Source organism: Carcharhinus amblyrhynchos, chromosome 6 (genome assembly GCF_965287045.1).
Source record: "Carcharhinus amblyrhynchos chromosome 6, sCarAmb.v2.hapA, whole genome shotgun sequence".
NCBI lineage: Eukaryota > Metazoa > Chordata > Chondrichthyes > Carcharhiniformes > Carcharhinidae > Carcharhinus > Carcharhinus amblyrhynchos.
Genome location: NC_137329.1, coordinates 34,801,905 through 34,826,378, shown reverse-complemented (window position 1 = coordinate 34,826,378; position 24,474 = coordinate 34,801,905). Strand labels below are relative to the sequence as shown.

Genomic DNA, 24,474 nt, shown 5'->3' with positions numbered 1-24,474 from the left:
ATGGGACAATGGTATAGAATGGGGATATTGGTCAGAAGGGGGATGTCACTGATGATTGGACAATATCCAGATACTGAAGCAGTCTATGTCCATGTGCAGCAAGACCTGGACAACAGTCAGGATTTGGGCTGATAAATGGCAAGTAACATTTGTACAACACAAGTGCCAGGCAATGACCATTTCCAATACAAACGAATCTAACCACTTCCCCTTGACTCTCAAGGTCATTGCTGGATCCCCTGCTATCAACATCCTGGAGGTTACCATTGACCACTCATTGAATGGACTAGCCATATACATACTGTGACTGCAAGAACAGTCAGGAGAGGTTGGGAATTCTGTGGCACGTAACTCAGCTCCTGGCTCCCCAAATTTTGTCCACCATCTATAAAGCACATATCAGGAGTGTGTTGGAATAATCTCCACTAGCCTGGATGAATCATGGAATCCCTATGTGCAGAAGGAGGCCGTTTGGCCCATCAAATCTGCACCAACTCTCCGAACAGAGCATCCCACCCAGACGCTACACCCCATAACCCCACGAATTTACTCCACTCATCCCCCTACCCTACACATCTTGGGGCATTAAGGGGCAATTTAGCATGGCCAATCCACTAACCCGGCACATCTTTGGAGTGCAGTTCCAACAATACCCAAGTTGACACCATCCAGGACAAAGCAGTCACTTGATTGGCACCCATCCACCACCTTAAACTTTCACTTCCTCCACCACTGATGCACATGGGCAACGTTCACCGAATTTATTTCTCTCCCAGTTCTCTATTTGGCTCCTCTCCAATCGTGTGCTCCACCTTCAAGATGCACTGCAGCATCTTGGCAGTACTTTCCAAACCCACAACCTTTACCACCTAGAAGGAGAAGGGCAGCACAAACATGGGAACACTGTCACCTGCAAGTTCCCCTCCAAGCCGCAGGACCATTCTGACTTGAAACTAGATCGCCGTTCCTTCACTGTCCTTGGGTAAAATTCCTGCAATGAATGCTTGTCTAGCCCCTGAAAGAATAAATTGAAAAAAGGCCCAAGTGTGTGTGAGGACAAAGTTGCCGCTTTTCTGCTGATGTAGCTGATGAATGACAGCTTGCATGGTCCTCCTCCCACATTGCTCTGCTTGTCTTCGCGCTCCACCCTAGTTAACCTTTGGACCTTTGTTGCGGGGGCTGAATGAATCCTGCAGCACAGTACTGCCCAGATAAAACAGGACTGGGCAGTGGCATGTGGCAATAGGGGGAAGGACCCCAGCCTCAGGCTCAGTACTGCTCAGATGCAGGAAAGTCCATGGGTCCAGCCATCTATGAAGATCAGCTCAACATAGAGATAGAGGACAGGAACCAATCTGCCTCAGCAAAGTGGTATACAACACATCAGGAACAGCGCTATGCAAAAAGACTTTGTTACACCCTCCTCACAGTCTCTGGTGAACTGAGGACCATCTTGTGCGTGTAACTCTAGCAATGGAGTTTTAGACTGATGTAATTTCATGCTGGTGTGATGAAAGATTGGAAGATCTGATGGGATGCTGGTGGGCAGCTGTTTTAATGAGGATTCATGCGACACAAATGAGTGCAAATTGTGTTCACACCACCTGCCAGCGGGAGGGCCATTGGAAGAACTGCGTTGTGATTTTACACTGGCAGGTTTTCAACTTTTTGGCTCCCACTGGATTCCCCACTCCTGCTCGCCACAAAACCCACTGCAAATGGGATGGAAGAATTCTGCTCTGGAGTTCTTTTCCTCACCTAGGGAGAATCAGGAATTTACCAGACTTTTCTTATTGACTTTAGGGTTTTAATCTTTTGTTGCACCTTCACTGAGATTCTGTGGCTCCTGTTGGTTCAGGAAAATCAGAATCATGATGCGTAAGACATCGCAACTCTTTGGAACAGCTGATGCATCCCCCTTGAATATTTTTGTGTTCTTTTCCTAATGGACTTCAAGAAGTCTGATCAAATAATGAACAAAATCCAAGTCTTTAACAGCAAATGCAATAGCTTATTGTCCTCTTCCTGTTCAAAATTGAGTTTACCTTCATTAGTAGCTGCTTATGTCAGAACTTTTATAAGCGCCCCCTAGTGAAAGGAGCCACTTGCTGTTCCCTGCCTTTTCCATTAAGTGCCTCAATGAACATCTGTTAAAATTTGCAAATGTTTCCTTCCAAAAACCTCAATAATGCTTCGAATGTGAGTTGGAGACCAGATGTCATGTAAATTAACCATTCAGACTATTGTGTGGGAGTCAAAAAAAACCAAACAGGCCTGTGCCAAACTTACAACTCTTTACAAACTTTCACATGAAAAGGAACATTATTGTAAATTACACTAAATATACAAATCATTAAGATCTTTTGATTAAAGAGACAAATTAAACTTTGAAGTAAATGCAATAAACAGTTCAAACTGTATTGGAGACCTCCCTCTCAGACACCAGTTGCCTGGCATCAGAAGGGATGATGGAAGGTGGTGGGTGGCTCTGCAAGCAATGGCGTAGTGGTATTGTCACTGGACTGGCAATCCAGAAACCCATGGTAATGCTGTGGGGACCTGAGTTCGAACCCCACCACGGCAAATGCTGAAGTTTGAATTCAATAAAATGAAATCTGGAATTAAAAATCTACTGGTGACCATGAAACAGATAGCACTGTTGCCTCACAGCACCAAGGACGTGGGTTCGATTCCTGGCCTTGGTGACACTATGTGGAGTTTGTACATTCTCCCAAGTCTGTATGGGTTTCCTCCCACAATACAAAGATGTGCGGGTTAGGTGGATTGGCCATTCTGAATTGCCCGTTAGTTTCTGGGGACTAGCTAGGGTAAATGCATGGGTTTATGGGGATAGGGCTGGGTGGGATTGCAGACTCGATGGGCCGAATGACCTCCTTCTGCGCTGTATGATTCTAATGTGGTTGACCCATTTGCCCTCAGGAATGGGCAATAACTGCTGGCCCAGCCAGTGAAACCCACATCTCATGAATGAATAAAAAGAAACTTAATTTATTAGTCTGATGGTTAAGGATAAGCTTAGAAATATCAATTAAAAACACTTTCATTACAAATTTTTGTAAGCATACAAAGGAGTATTTTTGATGCCTAAATATTGTTCTCCATTTCACCAAGCAGGAGCATTAAACTGTATCGTCTTTGAAAGCAATGTTCTTCTGGACAAGTGCTTGGTCATCTTTTTGCACTTGAAGAAGATCAGTGTTCAGTTTTTGTTGTAACTTATTATTGTATTACTGATGAACTGAAAGATGCCAAAGTGCCAGGGGACCATGTTATGGTCTCAGCTCTCCCTCTTTTTGAGAGCGGGAGCTGAGTGGTGGTATTTAACCTAAGGGTCACCACACCTCAGGCGAGTGGTGAGGTTGAGAAGGTGCAGCCTTCATAAATAACTCAGCTAGTACAAGAATTGAACCCATGCAGTTGGCGTGAGCTCCATTACAAACCAGTTGTTTAGCCAACTGAGCTAACTGACCCCTTCCCTGGTTATTAGTACAGCATATGTAAATGACAATTTTGCATGAAGTCAATACCCCAGATAGTGCTGTAAACAGAAGTTAAGTAGATAACTTTTATTTGTTGAGTGTGAAGGAGACAGTAGAGTGGATGAAATATTGTTTTAACTTTGTGATTATTTAGATGGATGATGAGGACTCACTGTTGCCACGGAAACTGCAGGCCGCTCTGGAGCAGGCTCTGGAGCAAAAGAATGAGCTGGTGAATCTGGATTCAGACAGTGACTCGGATGATGGTGAGTAATTGGTTCAATTGTTGCCTTAGAGAAATCTTTAAAGAAGACGTTTCCTCCAAAATTAATTCCATTTGATACAGGAAAGCATTTAGATGAAGTATGGATAATTTTCCATGGAAAGTCATATCAGAATAAAATTCAAATACCTGCAAGGTGGGGGGAATTTAAGTTTATTTATTACTGTCACCAGTAGGCTTACATTAACACTGCAATGAAGCCACTGTGAAAATCCCCGTCACCATACTCCGGTGCCTGTTTGGGTACATTGAGGGAGAATTTAGCAGGACATCTTTCAGACTGTGGGGGGAAACTGGAGCACCCAGAGGAAACCCACGCAGACGTGGGGAGAACATGCAAATTCCACGCAGACAGTGACCCAAGCTGGGAATCAAACCCAGGTCCCTAACACTGAGAGTCAGTAGTGCTAACCAGTGTGCCTTCGTGCTGGTAGGCTAACCACTGACCTAGCAAGTTTATTAATGAAAGCCCAGCACTTTTTTACAGTTATATACATGAGTAAATAACAATGAGAATAATTTAATTACTACATTTATATGCATTTACGTTGCAGCACTACAACTTCTGATACCCCTAAATTTAAATGAAAATCTTTGCATTCCCTCATAGCGAGGGGGATTGAATATAAAAGTAGGGAGGTCTTGCTGCAGCTGTATAGGGCATTGGTGAGGCCGCAGCTGGAGTACTGTGTGCAGTTTTGGGCACCGCACCTGCGCAAAGATATTTTGGCCTTGGAGGGAGTGCAGAGGAGGTTTACTAGGCTGATACCGGAGTTGAGGGGGTTGAGCTATGAGGAGAGGCTGAATAAACTGGGCTTGTACTCATTAGAGTTTAGAAGAATGAGGGGAGATCTCATTGAGACGTATAAGATGATGAATGGGATGGATAGGATAGAGGTGGAGAGACTCTTCCCGCTCAAAAAAGACAGTAGGACTAGGGGGCACAGCCTCAAGATAAAAGGGGGGCGGTTTAGAACGGCGTTGAGGAGGAACTTCTTCACTCAAAGGGTGGTGAATCTCTGGAATTCTCTGCCCGTTGAAGTGGTGGAGGCTGCCTCGCTAAATATTTTTAAGACGCGGGTTGATGGGTTTTTGATAGGAGAGGGGATTAAGGGTTATGGGGAGAAAGCGGGAAAGTGTAACTGAGCCACAACAGATCAGCCATGATCTTATTGAATGGCGGGGCAGGCTCGAAGGGCTGGATGGCCTACTCCTGCTCCTATTTCTTATGTTCTTATGTTCTTATGTTCAACCTGGATGCACCAAATAAACTGAAGACACAGAATGCTGGAAACGCTCCACCAGCCTGGCAACATCATTGGAGAATTGCTTTTCCTTTGTGCCTTTCCTTGAAGCGCTGCCTGAGCAATGATGTCAGCAGCTGCCTCTGGTCCGACTGGCTATGGTTTGCTCGCCACGGTGCTGGCAGAATTTGACCAAGAGTTTCATAAAATCCAACAGCCTCCAAAATGCTGCAAACCCAAGAACAACATTGACACATGAAAACACATTGTTTTGAGATATCTGTAAATTGAATCAATATATCCGTAATTGGAAATTTTGTAGGGCTTCCACCGTTCTCCGACTGTGAGTCCAGTCGGCCACTCCCAGCCTACACTCTCCCAAATGTCAGCGAGAAACTGATATATCCCCATGGAATTTAGGGCCATAATTTGTATTTGAGGAAAAGAAAACATAAAATGGGAAATACAAATGTTGAAAGCAGAAAATTGGTCACGTATTTTGGTTTAATGTTAGGATTTATTCTCAATGATTGATTGTTGTGTGATCCATGGAAAATAAAAGTAAGGTGATTTTACTTATAGCATACTAACCATCATTTACTCAAGGACTTCCTCGACAGTCACTTTCACACAGCAAGTCCTCCACCTCTGGGTCCAGTTATGAGAGGCACTGTACTCAGACAAGCCTATCCCAGACACAGACCACTCTCTTCCAACCCCCTAGTTAATTCTGGTTCTCTTTCACCTCTCATCACACCCCCACATCTTCAGTCAGCCACTGTTCTGACCCTGCAATCAATTAAATTGGTGCTCTTCTTCATTTTCCATGGTAGAAATACGTACAATTTTCTCCCCAACAGTAATGCTGGCATTTTTCTGCATCTCTCATCAATTCAGGCTGACAAATTTCCCTCTTAATTATTTCTTTGTAAAAGTTACACTTTTCATCTTTGAACAATGTGCCATTCAAGCTTCCTTCTTCCTCCTCCGAGAGCTTTGTCCTGGTTCTTGTGATCGGTACTGAATTAGAGGCATTTGCCTCCTGTTGTGATATCGTTTTAAGAAGTGCGGGTAGGAGAGGAGCCAGGGGTTTGTAGAGGGGAGGGGGTGGCGTGGGGGTGGTGCCAAAAGTAAAAGGAGGGTGGGGTCAGTGGGATGCTGTAGGTGCCAAAGGAGTGGGTGTGATTTTAACATTTTTGATGGTTTAAAGAGGGAGACATTGGTGTAGCCGTATTGTCATTGAACTAGTAATCCAAGAACCAAGGCTAGTAATCTGGAAAATAGATTCAGATCAAACCATGGCAGCTGGAATTGAGAGCCAGCCTCTGGAAACTATCACTGCAACTGTCAGTGATTGTTGTAAAAACCCATCTGGTTCACTAATGTCCTTTAAGGAAGGAAATCTGTTGTCATTACTTGGTCTGGCCTACATGTGACTCCAGGTCCACGATAATGTAGTTGACTCTTAAGTACCCTCTGAAATTGTCTAGCAAGCCACTAAGTTTGAGGGCAATTGGGGATGAGCAACAAATACTGGCATTGCCAGCGACGCCCACATCCTGTCAAAACATAAAAAAGGAATGTGTGCCTGAGCAAGTTCTGTGCTAGCCAGGCATGACTTGTGGAGAGAAACGATGTAAAAAGCCATGTAACTGCAGGGAAATCAGCCCAAGTTTCTGTGGAACCGTCAGTGTGAATTTGGAACCCACTCAGATACACTGCCTCTTTCTTCTTATGATCCTTATCATCCATTTTCCTCTTCCCTCAATGTCATCCATTTCTCTCAATGTCATTGGCATCCATTTCAATTCCATCCACTTACCCAATTGCATTATTGGTCTGTCCAATCTGGAATAAACACCTCTTTCCTCTTGATCTGTTATCAGGACAAATGTAAAGATTGTAACCCCTTGATACTGTTAAGCAAAATAACCCTCCAGCAGTGTATAGTGGTCACAATTCCCACTGGTAACATTGGAAGTAACAACAAAAGAGGAATCTGTGTTTTAGCAGCAAGACCTGCGGAGAAGCAGAACCTTCAACATTGGAATATCTGCAAACACTGCCACGCTGACCAGGCCCCCAAAAACATGTTTGTTCATGCCATAATTAGACTGTTTGCCATTTTCTCATCCAGTGCTAATCTTCTCCAAGCAATGGGAAATGCCTGCCTGCTAGAAATGACAGATGTAAATCATGACTCTTCAGCAGCTATTTGTCACCAGTGTTGTGGGGATCAACCATGTTGCAAACAAGAAACGGAATAAAATTACTGAAAGTGAGTGAGAAGCTAGGCTCAAAAAACCCACTATAATGAAATTTGTCATTTTTAACATTTTTACTTTGTCTCCACCCCAACACAGAGTGCAACACGCTGAGCAATCTGGTCTCTGAAGCCTTCATTCGCTTCTTTGTGGAAACTGTCGGCCATTATTCTCTATTTCTGACCCAAAATGAGAGGAATGAACGAATATTCCAAAGAGAAGCTTTCCGCAAGTCAGTGGCTTCCAAGAGTATCCGAAGGTTTTTAGAGGTCTTCATGGAGTCGCAGATGTTTGCTGGATTCATACAGGACAGGGAACTGCGGAAGTGCAGGGCAAAAGGTAGAGTTGAAGTATCTAAGGGTATAGCATTTAGCCCTACACTAATATCATTATAGTATGCTTCACGATGTACACATCCCAGAGTCGTCTCTGTCTTCGAACTCACTGTTGCCAAGACAATTTAGAAGTTTGTTACTGAATGTGATAATTCTTTAATATGACCATGTCCTTAACTCAAATTTCTCCTACCTTCAGTGCCAGATCTGTAATCATCAGTACATCATCCTGGTTTTTACAGTTTAAATCACTTTTACTGGACGCAACCCAAGTGTGGAAGACAAAGGGGGCAATTCTCTGACCTTGTTGTGCCTGGCATGGATCACACTGATCCCAGAGAATAGTGTGCAGGGCTAAAAATCCATTTCGCACCCGGTGCCAAACAGTTTGTGATTCTTCTGGCCCCTTCCTAACGGCACAAACCAGGCCCAAATCCGATTAGCATATTTAAAGTAGCATTTAAATATGCATAGCCCGTTCAAGTAGCAACGTATGGAATTCATCAACCTTCAGGCACAGTGCAATGATAGCGAGTATCAGTAATAGTCTGCACTAGCAGAAACTTGGCGCTTTGGTCACTCCAGGGGGATCAGAGGCCATTGAAACATGGCCCACCTGGCACACTGATAGTGGCCACCAGACAGCCCAGCAATGGCCACTGGACAAGCGGGCAGTGGCAGTACCATAAGTGTGTCAGGGTTAGTTCTGGGGGTGGGGCAAATGGGGGTCATATCCGTGGGGCTATGCGGGGATGGGGTGTCTGACAGTTGGGGTCATGTAGGGGTGGATCACTAATTCCGTTTTGATGGGGGGGCATGATAAGGGTCTTGTTGGTGGGGCATGTCGGGGGTCTTGATGGGGGAGCATGCTGCGGGTTGGGTAGGGGGACCCGTCGGGGAAGCCCCAATGGCCTGATGCCAGCAACCTGGGTCAGGGAGGGGATGAGGGAATATGCTGCTGATGAGTTGGGAGGGAAGGAGACCTTCTCCCAGAACACTTTGAGATTGGGGTGCTCTTGCAAAACAGCACCCAAGCGCTCTGAAACTGGGCTCACTGGCATGGTTAGCCCCCATCCTCATCACACCACCCCCCATCCCCACCATATTGGCACAAAGCTCACCAGTCTCCAAAAAAAAACTAACTGGGGGTAAATTGTGATGCGGTGTGCACCTGAGAAACTGGGACAGATTATTCTGTTATTCTCACAGTTATGATGTTTAAAAATTCTTTGGGAGAATTCTGGCCAAAATCTAATGGATGAAAGCTGATTTTCCCAGTGTAAGTATTCCAGAGTTTCTAACATCCACATTATTGCACTGCTTCTGGGAAATGGGGATGCAGTGGTAATATCGCTGGACTAGTTATCCAAAACCCAGACTAATGCTCTGAAGACATGAATTCAAATCCCACGGAATGTCAATTGAATTAATAAAATCTGGATTTATTAAATTGATCTCTAATAATGAAGACTGTGGCAACTACCTCAATGTTGTGAAAACTCATCTGTCCATTAGGAAAGGAAATATGTCAGCCTGGCTTCCACGTGACTCCTGACCCATAATGGTGTGGTTGACCTTTAACTGCTCTCTGAAATGACCTAGCAATCTCCTCAGTTTGAGGGCAATCAGGGAGAAGCAGCAAAATTCCAACATCCCATGAAAGAGTACATGTAAACAGCCTCGCTGTAATCGTTGTGGTTTCAAAGAATGGTCTCCTGTACTTTCATTGGGCTTTTGCCATTCTAATTATCTTATTAATGTAACATTTTGCACGTCGATACCCCCTGGCATTTTTGTATCCAGCTACATATGAACTATGCCCCACATTTTAAAAGTTATTCTTAAAGTTATAAAGCCAGGGCTCAGAGTGGACTTGGCAAATCCAAATCCATCTCCTTGCTTGTTCCAAAAACCAAATTCAAATTGAATCCAATTCATGATCCCCACAGGAGAGACAAATAAAACCCAAACTGATAAGATAAGGTTTTGATGTTCCAGGTCTGTTGCTATTATACATTACACTACTATTGCAAACTCATTCCTGATGAGCTGAGGTAATGTTTTATGTTATGTTTTCCTTCGGTTTCTCTTCCTCCTAAGGTGCTCTCGTTACAAATGTCAGTCCTGCACAAAATCCAATTCATCCCAATTACTTTGCCTACATCTTATCCTGCGTGCCTATTAACACCACCCATCTTCTTCAAAAGCCATCTTAAGGCCTTTCTCATTGATCATGGCCTGAATTTTACCGCCTCACCTGCCCGATTGCAGGGCAGGCGAGGCTCATAGAACAGAATTCTCCACTGGCTTGTGGAGTGGGGTTTTAAAGGGTAAATGTCGTAAAATCCCACCCCACATCTCTGGTCACTTGTACGCCACATTCAGATCCTCCTCCATAAAAATGCTTTGGGATGTTTAGCTGTGCCACAAGTTCAAGTTGCTATTGGCATCACACTTCTACAGATACTATGAGAGAATGGATGTTATAACGAATACAGCAAAATGAATAATGAAACGAGAGAATCTAGGAAAGGATTGAATGAAAAACAATAGTGCAATTATCCAAATTAATCTAGAATTTTTGACGAAAGAGTGGAATAAAGTCTAGCATTTTTCCATATTTAACAACCTATTAACAAAAGCGCACTTTAAAATCACACCTGTCAGAATTGTACATTCCTACGATTATGGTCGTGAGTAGTTAATTACTAGGCAACAGGGGGGCCATTGTCCCCTGTTTTGCTGAGAAGGAATTGCTACACGCAATGATCTCGCACAATAGAAAATCTACCGGAAGATTTGAGACTCAACTCACAGCTTTATGCTTCCCTTTGATCTTCTAAAGAAAAAGCCAGTGCCTTAAACAGCATATGGTTTATATAGAGAATGGAGATGGTATCACTGTGAGGAACAGTGTAACCAGCTGGATTTTATTTTCACATATCCATATCCTGTCCTGGGAGTAAAATGCACATAACGACATTATGACTTTTAAAATATAATTACAAAGACTTATAGAAAATAGAAATAAAATAATTAAGAATATAAGAGCACAGAACTGGTTGTGGATCTTATGACTGATGACAGATTTGCCTAAGCCATTTAAGAGTGTGATTTAATATCATATTACATGTCGCTAAACTCAGTTAATGCCCTAGCGTACTCAATTGATATTAATTGTTGGCACAAAAATGCATTTTTGGAAAGGTTAACCCTCCTGTTAGAAGAAGGGAAGTTTTTAAGTGCCACACTGTAACAAGAGTGATTGTAATATATAGACAGGTCATTCATCATTCAGGCCACATGAGGTTGGGCAATTCTTGAATCCTTAATAGTTAATTCAGCAAAGTATTGGCCTCAACCAGTTGTCAGCAGTAATTTTAAGATCACAAAAATCACAAGGTACACATCAGTTGGCTATAATAGAGTGGGGAGATGGAGCAGCCTTGACCCAGATGAAGGGAATTGATGGGAGTTTTAAAAGGGAGAGGGTTTTCCTTCAGTTTCCCTTCCTCCTAAGGTGCTTTCGTTAAGGTGCTTTCACTATGTGAAAGTTACCGAGAAGAACAGAGCTTTAATGTCCTCACATGGCCAACTGTTTTTGTTTGTTATACTTTGGCCCCAATTTTTTACTACTTGTTATACCATTTATCTTCTAATTCCCTGTAGTGCACCATAAGCATCAAAACTTATTAAATTCCATAATTTGTCAGCTGTAATGTATTAGTATAGCTGCACCATTGATTAGGTGTCCTTGATCTCTTCCTTCATACACAATAGCATGCGCACAGCCAGATCCAGAGTTAAGCTCCTTCAACAGATATTTGGAAAATATTGGAGGATAAAAACTGAGAATAGAATACAGAAGGGAAATTAAAAATAATTAGGAAGATGATGAAGAATTTCAACACAAAAGGAAATAGCACAAGTTTATAAAACACTGAAGTAAAGGGATATTAAAGATGAGACACAAAGGACCACAAAGGGCCACTAATGGAGATATACACCAGAACACCATCACCCTGCCTGCCTCGGAATTGGAGCAGACGATGGGCAGACAACGGGAATGTCCATTGACCTCGGGTGGGATTTTCTGGTCCTGGGTCGAACGAGGCTGTAAAGTCCCACCTGGCCATGCTCACCTCAAGAATGGAAAGTCCCACCCAAGGTCAACAGACCTTTGCACGGTCCGTGTCCTGCCCACTACGATTCCAACAGCAGGTGGGACGCAAAAATTCCACCCATATATTTTAAATGAGAAGAGGTTAAAAATATTAATGGCCAGATTATAGATAAGTCACTAGACCTACATGATATTTAACACAAAATGATATTGAAAAGCAGTTATATGAAACACTAACCATAGTTGCTCAAAAATATTTGCAACTGTCAATATGCTTTTAAACTTTGCTGACATATTTCTCTTGCTCAGCACTAATAAGCACTCCCATAGGAGAGTCCTGTGAGCCACAGCATTACGTAATGGGCACAGTGTTACCCAGCAATTAAATAGACTGCATTTATCTTACAGCGCATAACACAATTGTTCCTATGACCTCCTAGACACAAGATGGCAAATGACTTGCACTGCATTTGACCAAGGCTTCAGTTATCAACCAAGGGCTTATTAAAAGCAGTGAATTTTTAAAAAACTTGCATTACATAGTGTGTTTTATTAGCTCAGGACATTGCAATATGTTTTACAACCAGTGACGTACCTTTGAAATCTGGTCATAATTATAATGTAGGAAATGAGGCAGCCAGTTTGCACACAACAATGTGATAATGACCAGATAAACTGTCTATGATGTTGACTGAAGAATAAATATTTGCCAGGACACCAGGAATTATTCCCCTGCTCTTTGAATTGTGGCCAAGAGATCTTTTGCATCCAAAAAACAAAGATCTTAACTTAAAAGATGGTACCTTGGAACATGTTGCACTCTTCAGTACTGGAGTGCCAGTCTGGAACTTTGCGCTCAAGTCCTGGAGTAGGACTTGACCTTACAACCCTCTGACTCAGAGGTGAGGTTGGTATACACTGAACCACACGTGACACACACACAAGCCAGAGGCATAAAACAGGTTGCATAGTTTTTACAAAACTTTGACCTCACACTCAGGTACATACATGACAAAAGACAGCACTACTGCACCAAATCCAGTTGGACTAGTGTGTATAAATCTTGTACATGAATATTTGCAATGAGCTACACATGATCAGTTTGACAATGGTAGAATGAGCAAATAAAACTGTTGATCGGAGTGTGCAAATGACGGTGAGCTGGGAAAATAGTATGCAAAGCTAAAAATCTGATTTGAGCTCACGCAAAATAGTTTGCGATCTTCCCAGCCGCTTGCACGTAGCCAGAAAGTGCATAAAGCTTATTAGCATGTGATTAACTGGATTTCAATGTCATTAGTGAGCTTGGCACACAATCATTTTCCCCTCCCACAGGGTGGCAGCCATCGTGTGGGATAGGGTGGAGGATTATGTGGGTGCAGGGGATTGGTGGGGCTTGGGCATGTTCAGGGATCCATAGGTCAGAGGTCATTGCAGGGTGGGGATCGTGCTGTGCACGTTCCCTGAGCCACTGAATGACCCCGAGGGGTTGCATATGTCATTGAGTCCCAACCTCAGTCATGTTGAGCTGGTTACCCTGCCATCGTTTGCTGGACAGGCTCTATGGATCATCATGGACTTTCCATCCAGGTACTAACAGAAACAAACACCAGGCCTGGCAGTTGTTGCCCCAATCAAGGGAGGTCTGCAGGCTCCTCATACTACATAGACTCTCTAGTACTCCCTACACTGGCCTCCTATCACATGAAAGTCATGAGGGTGCTCCTCTACCATCAGTCTGAACTGCGTGCCATTCTTGGAAGCCAGTGTACCAGAAGCCCAGGTGGATGCACACAGGTCCATGCTTCAAGTTCCCAATGCAAACAGCCAACATTATGCTCTACATGAGTGCTGGAGCACAGAGCCCAGTCTGCCACATGCTGCCACCAATTGCCAGTAGTCTCGGGGGTTATACCTGGGAGACTACCGATCCAGAGGGGCAGCTTCGTGCCGCACACCAGCAACCATGCAACTGCACTGGAGGTGCAGAATGCATCATGCCCCACCATGTGAAGGGAGGGTACAGCCATGGGGAGGCTATTGGCAACCATGAGGGGGCATGGGCAGTGCCTGTGGTCCCTGCGACGATGATTTTGCAGTGGTCAGCAGCCCATCGAGCTGGGATATGGCACTGGGAGTGGTGTCAAGTAGGCAACATCCATAGTCATGGGGACACGGGTTGATGGGAGGGATTGAGGGGCTCAGGATATGGATTGCTTCTCTCACTGTCTCTCTCCTTGGTCAAATAGTGTGTGACGAGTGGTTGTACCTTATGTGGTGTGTGCATATTACCCAGGGAGCATGCACCATAGCTACATCCTGCACAGCTTGGACATTCCTGGGGTCTTTGAGAACCACCCTGGACTTCTGAAATGGCTTGTTGGGGACAAGGGCTACCCGCTGCGGTCATGTCTGATGATGCCAGTGTAGAAGCCTGAAACTGATATAGAGACCCACTACAATGGGGCCCATACTGCCATGGCCTTTCATCAAGCGGTGCATTGGACTGCTGAAGATACAGTTCTGCTGGCTAGACCGCTCTGGTGGGGGCCTCCAGCTCCCTGAGGGTCTCCCACATGGTCTGTTGTGCGCTCCACAACCTGGCGCAGCAGTGAGGAGACATCCTGGAGGAGGAGGATGCGGCAGATGCCCCTGCTGAGTAGGGGGATTGTAAGGATGTAAAGGATGAGGAAGAGCCAGAAGATGAAGGACAGGCTGCACAGTAAAGGTCTGGTAGGGCAGGGCAATGAGGGAGACCCCCATCATCGCTCGGTTCACACACTAGGATGTGTGGTGTCCAGCAGCTCCAACCCCCAACCCCCCACCATCCCATGGAGCCTTCGAACCCCACCCCATTTCTTCACTCCATGTGTTCACATTCCCCGCTATGGGTCATGGACATCACACCAGAGTGATGGGCCTGGGTTGATCTTATTAGCAAGTCTAGGCAGGAGGGCAGTGATGACTCGCGATATAGCACGCTGTGATGCTGCCTTGTGCAACACAAGTTGGACTATGATTAAAAAGGCTCAACTATGAGGAGAGACTGGATAGGTTGGGATTATTTTCCTTGGAACAAAGGAAACTGAGGGGGTGTCTTGATAGAGGTATATAAATTTATGAGTGGATAGGATAAAATTGTTTCCCTTGGTGGAAAATTCTAGAAACAGGGGACATACATTCAAGATAAGTGGCAGTAGGTTTAGAGGGGACATGAGGAAGAATGTTTTTATGCAAAGGGTCTCTGGAATTCACTGCCCAACCTGGTGGTAGAGGCAGAGACCCTAAGAGACCTGTATCTGCACCTTAAATACAGGGCCTTGGGCCAATTGCAGGAAGGTGGGATTAGAAAGGGCACTTGGGTGTCCTCGGGCTGGCATGGACAGGATGGTCTGAATGGTCTGCACCTGTGCTGTACCTTTTCTGTGGTTCTACAATTCTAAATCTGATTCCTACCTGTTTTCTGTTTGCATGCTGGCGCACAGGCTGACATGTGACTGAGGGTTGGGGGCACCACCATGCAATCCAAAGTGGTGAAGGAGGACAAATGCTTAGGCTCTGCTAGGTGATGAAGATGCCATCCTAGGCTGTCTGTCACTACAGGGCCCCCACTGCTGGGATTGCTTGGGGGAGCCAGCAGGGACTGGTGCAGAGGAGCTCTGGCAGTGTAGTGCCTGCTGAGCAGCACGATGACACAGTGGTTAACACTGCTGCCTCACAGCACCAGGGACCTGGGTTCGATTCTTGGCTGGGGTCATTGTGTGAAGTTTGCACGTTCTACCCATGCCTGCATGGGTTTCCTCCCACAGTCTGGGCTGGCTAGGTGCATTGACCTGAACAGGTGCCGGAGTGTGGAGACGAGGGGAATATCACAGTAACTTTATGTAAGCCTTACTTGTGACTAATAAATAAACTTTAAAATAAAACTACCATGTCAGCGGTGAGGGCCAGTGATCTCGCGACTCTAATGGTGTTTTTGGATGAGTGTATGGAGTACCTCAGCGGTCAGGGGTCTGGTGCAGGTGCCGGGAACTGGGAATTGCAGATTTGGTGAGTCAGAGGGCCTCTGTCATGCAGAACGAAGCTCTGTGAATATGGTCAGAGTACACCCAGTGGCCTGTGATGTTCTTGGTGGACCGAGACCTGGAGAGCTGTGGCTGACTTTTGGGCGTCACAGATTTTACTGTAGGGTGGACGCTCACCCTTGCTGCCCAAATTATGTTCCTTTTTTTTGTTCATTTGTGGGTGATGTTGGCTGGCCAGCATTTATTGCCCATCCCTAAGTGACAAGGGCAATTGAGAGACAACCACAATTTCTTGCGGCATTTGTCACCAATCCTCCGTGTCAGTGTGCGGACACTGACTGCTATAGCCATCACATCCCAGACTGCATTGCTGTCCCTACTTCTAGGTCATCTGCCCTCTTGGGATACAAGATGGCCCACCTCTCCTTCACAGTGGCCAGCAGCTGTTGAAGTTGTCCTTCCATGAACCATGGGTCTGGTCTGCAAGGTGCTATCTTCCTGGCATGACTGTATGTGGCTGCAGCAAGGCCATTTAAATGCAGCACCTTCTGCTTAACAACACACAGGTTGCAGCCACTTGGAGTGAGTCAGCACCTGAAGCCCCCATGTGACGGCTCCTTCGGTACACTAAATGTCGAAAGATCACAATGCTGAGCGCACCTGAGAACCCGGCATGGAGCATTCCATCATTCTTGTTGATTTGACATGACATTTTGGGAAAATTCCACCCACTATTTAAGTCTGAGGACATGTACCAACCGACTCAAGAACAGCTTCTTCCCTGCTGCCTTCAGACTTTTGAATGGACTTACCTCTCATTAAGTTGATCTTTCTCTACACCCTAACTATGAACTGTAACACTACATTCTGCACTTTCTCCTTTCCTTCCCTCTGTATGGTATGCTTTCTGTGTAACGTGCAAGAAACAGTACTTTTCACTGTATATTAATAAATGTGACAATAATAAATCAAATATAGAGCAAATGTCCTGCCCCAACAGTAGCTCAGTGCTGGACATAAAAATGTCTTCCCCTAGAATGCACTGCTCCTCTCTAAGCATCGGAAGGTTACAATGTCTTATCCATAGTTAATTACATGGCCCAAGGATACTCCAGCACAGGTCCGTCCTGTAGTAGAGCCTAGCATGGGCAAAAAGAGCATGAAATGAGAGGCACATTATATTCAGTCTTTGACCTGCCTCCACAACTCCTGTGGAGCATCTGGCTGCCAGATGTTTGAGACAGGCAACCATGACATATTTTCAAAGCAGCCTTGAATGGGGTCGTAACAGACAATGCAGAAAGGGACCAGGAATGTCTTGTCTGCCTATTTGAATCACACTATCGTCTGCTACAGGTGCAGTGTGTGCTCCAACCTGAAGAGCAATCCTGGGTAAACTTCCTGGGGAAACATAAAAGTTACTAACATCCAGTAACCAATTTCTTATGATGGTCCTCATCTTTGGCCCCAGCAACCTAAGTGTTGCCCACTTCCACACGAAAAGGATGAGGAATATCCATCTTTACTTCCTTCAGATAACCAAAGGGTGATTGGCACAATCATGTAGATTTGAATGCAATTGGTTCCTTTCAAAGGAAGAATTTCCCAAACTAGTGAAGGTCAAAAAGCCACAGCCACATTCGTATGGCTGGCGGAATGGGAAAATTCCACCCTGTGACAGCAGTGCGCCCATCAGTTGATCTTTCTCTACGCCCTGACTGTAACACAACATTCTGAGTTAACTGGCACAGTTGAAAACTAAGACCTGAACCAATGCCAATAATTGTGGGTTGGCCCTTATGAAGTTGTTGGGGGTGGTGCAGGGTGGGGTGGGGTGGGGGAGGTGTTGATAGGGGTCGTATTTTTACAGTTGGAGGCCCTTAGGCTATTTAACGGGGTTTGCCAATTTGTTGGTAGTTGCTGTGGTCAGCTGAAACCCATTATGAACTGTGTCATAATGAAAAGTCAATTTGCAGACAGACCAAAGACAAAAGCTCCAGTATAATCCTTACCAGTATACAGCAATATCCAATCAACGTGCTGTTACGTCAAAACACAATTCAGAAAATCAATCAAAATATGTCGTGATCACTTGTAAAATTCGAAACCTCTCGAAGTTTAAACTTTATAAACAGCCCTTATATTAAGTTTCAAATTAACAGTGATTAATAGTGTGAAGAGATCATTCTTGAAATTGTCATTTTCTTCCTGATTGTCATAAACACTACATTCTTCCTTTTTCTGTAGAGCATGATGTGATTGGACATGAAGCATTGTAGGTACCTATTAAGGCTCAGACTAAGTGGTTTCAGACAACCCAGCCATGTGCCAATTAAGTTATTGAGAGGGTGAATGCTCCATCTTGTCTTAAGTGAAACATCTCTTTATGCCAGGGAGGGATTTGCATTGAGACCACAAAGTGTCACAGCCTTGTCTTATTTGCCGCTGCCAGATTTCAGTGACCTGGCCACAAGTTGGCAAATTGGCTACAACATACACCAGCTTTGCTTTCTTATTGCTAATGGTGAACAGAGTTCATCCTCAGGCTTACCTTATTTGGCTGGAAATATTTAAAACCTGGTGGCTGCATTTCTTGTTGAAATGCTTGTAAAACAAAACCTTGTCATTTGCAGCTGCTAGCAGCTCAGTAAGGCCACCCAGCTTGTAACAACTGCATTCAGGACCAAGATTCTCTGCAGTCAAAAACTCCAGACAATTTCAGCTTCTGCCATTTGAGTTCCTACGTGGCTTCAATATTTGCTCCAGTGAACAAAATGTGAACACTGGGAAAAGATTTCCTCTGTAGTTCGTTGTAGAATCATCAATTTTTTTTCAAAAATAGGAGTTCACCGTGTAGTTTCACATTAGCACACAGAAGAAAGACTGGCCATTGAAATGTAAAAATAGCAGGTGGGATTTTCTGGCCACGCTCACTGCAATTCTGGAAATTCTCACCTGAAGTCAACAAACCTTTGCACGGTCCACCAAATTTTCTGTCCCATCCTATATGTGGTGGGCCGGATGGGACAACTTCGCCCTGTGACAGCAATATGCCCATCAGTTGATCTTCCTCTATACTACACTGTAGTGAACTGTAACACTACATTCTGCACCCTCTCTTTTCCTTCTCCCCTGTGTACCCTATGAACAGTATGTTTTATCTGTATAGCACACAAGAAACAATACTTTTCACTCTATCTCGATACATGTGACAATAATAAATCAAATCAAGAAATGGTTAGAATATTCTTTCATTTGGTAGGTCTTCTGACAAAGGGTTTTCTCTACAATTTTCAGACAATGAACTCTGCAGCTTTGTGCTGTTAGTAAACATAATATCACCAGGAAGACTTGTTAGAGTTCACCAAATGAAGATGCAAACAATTCTTATGACTAAAATGATTGGTGAATGTCATACTAAACCTAGGCAATTTACTTCGATGAATAACTCATTAGGAGCCAAGCTGCAGAAAATATCACTGAACATTTTTCTGATAGCTTTGAACTCTATTTATCAGTGGATAGAAAGTATGTATTAAGTTGGATCTGCTTTTAGGGCCACATTCAATGGTATCTTATTTTCTTCCCCTCAGGTCTGTTTGAGCAGAGAGTTGAGCAATATTTGGAGGAGCTGCCAGATACAGAACAGAGTGGAGTGAACAAATTTCTAAAAGGTCTTGGTGAGTATGCTTTTACATAAGGTTTTGGAATTGCTGAGAGAATAGGTTACATTGGAGCAGGGTATCAGATCCTCACATTTTACTGCCATGAAATTAGTGTTAGATCTCCAAATTCTGTTTTGTCAGATACTATGCTCAAGCGGTGTTACAAATGACCTATAATGGTTCACGTGACTTTTAGTTGCATGGAAAATTAAGCTCCTTGTATATTCAGATAAGAGTCCTGGGCTGGCCTTTGAGCTCCAAGTGCAAGTTTCAGATCCAAATGAATTGAGCTTCAATGTATTGACTACTTTATTCGCTGACTAAACTCAAAATATATTTTAATATAAACATCAAATTATCCTTTGGAAAATTATGGGTTAAAAAATCACGGACATCACAGATTTGTTAAAGGCAAATTTTATTCTCTAACTTGATTGTGTTCTTTGAAACATAAAATCATAAAAATATGAGAGTGTGTGCAGGATTAAATGATTTGGCTCCTCAAGCCTACCCTGCCATTCAATAAGATCATGGCTGATCCAATCATATATTTCTGCCTGCATTTCCCTCGCCCCCCTCATAATCCTTGTCTTCATTGTCAGTCAAAATTCTATCTAACTCAATCCTGAACATATTCAATGCTTTAGTCTCCACAGCTTTTTACAGAGTTCTAAATAGTAATGACTCTGAGAAAGAATTCCTTCCCAACTCCAACTTAAATGGGAAACCCCTTATTTCTGAAGCTGTGCAACTTAGATCTAGATATCCCCACAGCATCCTCTCAGCACCTTATATGTTTCAATGAGGTCACCTCTCATTCTTCTAAACTCCAATGAGTATAGGTCCAATCCACTCGATCTTTCCTCTTAAGGCATCTCTTCATTTTAGGAGTTGACCTAGTGCAAGTTCTCTGAACTGCCCCCAATGCAAGTATATCCTTCCTTAAATAAGCAATTAAGTTGCAGTGAGTGTGGATAAGGATAGTACAGTAGATGTTATGTACATGGACTTTCAAAAAACATTTGATAAAGTACAATTTAATAGACTAGTTTGCAAAAATGAAGCCCAGGGTCTCACAGGGGAAACTACACACAACAATAACAGTAAGACTGGAACTGAACCTGAGTCCCTGGCGATGTGCCACCCAGTGCCATTGTGCTGCCCAGTGGTTTTTGTTACTGTGCCATTACTAATTAACACTGCCTCATTACACAATACTAGGTCTAAAGTTGATTTATCCCTAGTTGGTTCCAAAGGTGAGATGAGATTTTTTAAATTTAGTGCATTATTATGGATCAATAATAACTTTCAAAAAGGAGCTGGATGAAGAAGTGGGGAGGATTTATAGGACAATGGAGGAAGGATAGAGTAGTTAGCACTTTCAAAAGAACCAGCACAGCCCCTTTCAAATAGCCCCTTCTGCTCTATATCACTCTTTGGATCTTTGCTGGTATCCAGGTGAGCAACAAGTTGAAATTAGAGGAAGAGATATTCAGAAACCAGCTCGACCTAAGGGAATCCCATGAACACCCAAAAATTGGTTATAAAGAACACTGGCAACAGGTCATCAGTCTATCCTTGTGGTTAGGGAATGATTCGTCTGACAGGCCAATATAAACTGTGGATGGGAAGCACATTAATCTGTACAAGTCCTCTGTCATCCTCACAGCCAAAACTAAAATTCCAATAAGATCCCATTAGTGAGGCCTTTGAGGTATTTCTGGAATGACTGTGCGGAGTTTGCATGTTATCCCCATGTCTGTGGGTTTCCTCCGGGTGCTCCGGTTTCCTCCCACAGTTCAAAGATGTGCAGCTTAGGTGGACTGGCCATGCTAAACTGCCCCCTGGTGTCCCATGATGTGTAGGTTAGATACATTAGCTATGGTAAATATGTGGGGTCATGATGTGGAGATGCCGGTGTTGGACTGGGGTAAACACAGTAAGAAGTCTCATAACACTAGGATAAGTCTAACCTGTTGGACTTTAACCTGGTGTTTTGAGACTTCTAAATATGTGGGGTCACAGGAATAGGGTGGGGAGAGGGCCTGCGTCGGTGCAGACTCGATGGGCCGAATGGCCTCTTCCTGCACTGCGAAGATTCTATGACTTTTCTCTTCTGTATAACTACACTAATAAAATTGAATATCTCTTGCAGGAAATAAAATGAAATTCCTTCACAAGAAGAGTTAGTTGTGTTCATACTGTACCTGTTGTTGTCATGAGGACCACTGGACCTTGCGCAAGTACTTTGTAAAGCCCATTTGTTTTTTGAGGAAAAAAAATGGATTACACATTTTTCTTGTTCACAAAATCTTCATCTTTATTCAAAGACTGAATTATAAATGTATTGGAGAAGAATCTGAAGCTGCAACAAGTACACTTAACTATGTTCACCTTTGATGCAGATTGGATTGTATATTGTAAATATATTTACTATGTTTGTATTGCTATTTTATTGTCTGGATTTAGCAGTCATTGTACTGAATATCTGTAAAGAGTTGACTTTAACAGGTTTTTGTGATGCCAGAGTGATTTATGACTTGGAGCATGAATGGTCCAACTGTGCAGAAGAGTATTGTTTGTTGTGGGGGCAAACACTGATGTTCTCATTTGTTAACAATTTCACTACTTTGCTGGTGTGGTTATGGAGAGTGCGTGCGAACCTATCAACTGGGAAATACCTGAACTGTATGAAAAATGATGAAGTATCGGTTTTACTTGGGCTATAGCTGTAGAGTTCTGATTGTATCTCTTTTGTTTCTTCGTTCTGCATTTTGCCAACAAAATGTGATCAAGTTACACTGAAAATATTTGGTACCTTTTATGATGTTGCTTGAAAATGCATAAGCTGCCATAGAAGAGGGTGGTGAATGAATCACTGAATCTTTTCTGTATCTAATGCACTGCTGTAGCTGAGTGTAATGAGAACTGTGCAGAAGCCTTTACTATTCTGCCATTCTCAAACAGCATGACTGGGTAAGCCTTGCCACATTTCTATGTACTGCTTTTATAAAATAAAATAAACACATTTGGTAGTGGTTGTGTAACTATTGGGATTCTGTTCAAAAGCATTGTAAACATTGGGCCTGATTTTTACCATTTTCATTCTAAGTGCTGAATCTGGGCGCAATTCAGATCTGACTTGGAAATCTGCTTTCAGGCCCCCCATCCCCAACACGCACTCAGCCTGGGGGGAAAAAAGTCACAGGCCCCATTCGCACTGTGGGCAGCGCTTATTGCTCAGATTGGAGCTCTGAACTGCACATGTGCAGTTAGAAAAAAATTTGAAAAAGTGCACCCGTGTCACATCGCTCCTGGCCGCAAAAAGTGGAGAAAGCGGCCCGGGAACGAAAAGCAGGAGTGATGGCCCCCACAGACATCATCCCCACTCTTACAACATAACTGTTCCACTCATCCACCCGCCCCGCTACCCAGATCAATCGTGACCCCCGGCCCCATTCCCCCGCCACCAATTGCCCGCAGAGTGGGAGTGGCAGCAGACCTCCTGTCCCGCCCTCCCAGAGGTACATCTAACCTGCTTCCCTCCACACCACCGCCCCCCCCCCCAACTCCAAGAGTGACCTGGGCTCACTCCGCTCCCCCATCCCCCACTGGGAAGGATCTGGCCTCATTCCTGCCTCCCCCACCCAGGAAATGATCTGGCCTCACTACCACCCCACCCCAAAGAATAATCTGGCCTCATGCTTCCCACCCCCACCCCCCAGTACATCTGACCTGTCTAAACCCCCCCCAATCAGACATGATCTGCCCTCCTCCCCCCCCTCCAAACCAGACAACGATCTGCCGTCTTCCACCATCACCTGCACCGCCACCTCCCCCCCCCCCCCCCGCCCCAAACAACCAGACAATGATCGGGCCTCCCTCCTGTACCCCCCCACCAGAGATACACCTGACCTGTCTCTTCCTCCTCCCTCCCCACCACCCCACTAGAGAATGATCAGACACCAACCCCTCCCCGCCCCCCCACCAATCTGAGCCAGAGAGCCATTGGAAGCTCTGAACGCACTGTTCAGCAGCTGGAGCACTCGATTCGGATTTTTATTTAGCAGATCCATTTCAGCGCGATTCCGGATTGGCAGTGGTAAAGGGGGAAATGCTGATAAAGTTGGGTGGGCAGTTCATTAATTCAATTTAAATGCATGCAAATACATTTAAATTTCCATTGTGCCCATTTCGGGCGCAAACCTGATCGTGGCCATTCCTGGGTCTTGGTAAAGTGGCCGTCTGTGCAGATGCAGGTGCAGATCACGTTAATGGCCTCACATTTTTGTGCCCGAATGGTAAAATCGGGCCCATTGTATTTAAATCAAGATTTCACAGAATCACTATTGGTGGGTTACCTGAGGTGACCAGTACTATCTAAACTTCAGGCAATACAAGACTCATGAATTCAGTGTCTCTGTATTAAAGACGTAACTTTATTTAACCAGAAGCTGCCAGGTGACCATCAAAACTCTGAGATAGAGCTGCCAGACCTCTCCAATGAAATCTTATGTTTTCAATTCAAAACAGATCAATTATAAATGTTCTTATCAATAACTCCTGCCTTTCATTAGCTTGAAATCAATCATCTTCAATATACACAAATCAACAATAATATCCTGTCATGTATTTTAGCCAACTACATCTTACTCTCCAGCATAATGGCATTTTATTAGTCCGTAGAATTCAGAAGCTAACTCCTGTCTTGGCTGACCCCACTCCCGTGTTGCCTCGTGACCTCAGATGCCAGCCCAAAGTTCAAATGAATGCTCTCATGGGTTCCCTTAAAGGCCACTGCCAAATCAGATTAACATGAGTCCACATCTGGGCCTACGTCCATCTTGTGTGGGTAGTGAATAAACTCTATTCGTGAAATGTTATTAAATGTCCCAGATGTTCTTGCCATCTGAAACTTTACTGATAAATCTTGCATATCCCCAAAGTCTAAATATTCTCTGGAATATGACTTACCCTAATGTCTTTTTACCATGGTGCTTTGCAGCAAATTGATGTTGGCTAAAATGAAAAACAT

General features: G+C 44.1%; 1 protein-coding gene across 2 annotated transcripts in view; it reads left to right on the top strand.

Moving 5' to 3' along the window:
- dennd2b (DENN domain containing 2B) overlaps positions 1 to 22,477 on the top strand; it is a 378,412-nt gene extending 355,935 nt beyond the window's left edge. For both annotated transcript variants that reach the window (XM_080190197.1, XM_080190196.1), the window contains exons 17-20: positions 3,655 to 3,766; positions 7,391 to 7,630; positions 19,368 to 19,454; positions 21,595 to 22,477. In XM_080190197.1, the coding sequence (XP_080046323.1) occupies positions 3,655 to 3,766; positions 7,391 to 7,630; positions 19,368 to 19,454; positions 21,595 to 21,629 (474 nt within the window). In that variant the 3' untranslated portion in view covers positions 21,630 to 22,477. The remainder of the gene's footprint in view (positions 1 to 3,654; positions 3,767 to 7,390; positions 7,631 to 19,367; positions 19,455 to 21,594) is intronic.
- The last annotated feature ends 1,997 nt before the right edge of the window (positions 22,478 to 24,474 follow it).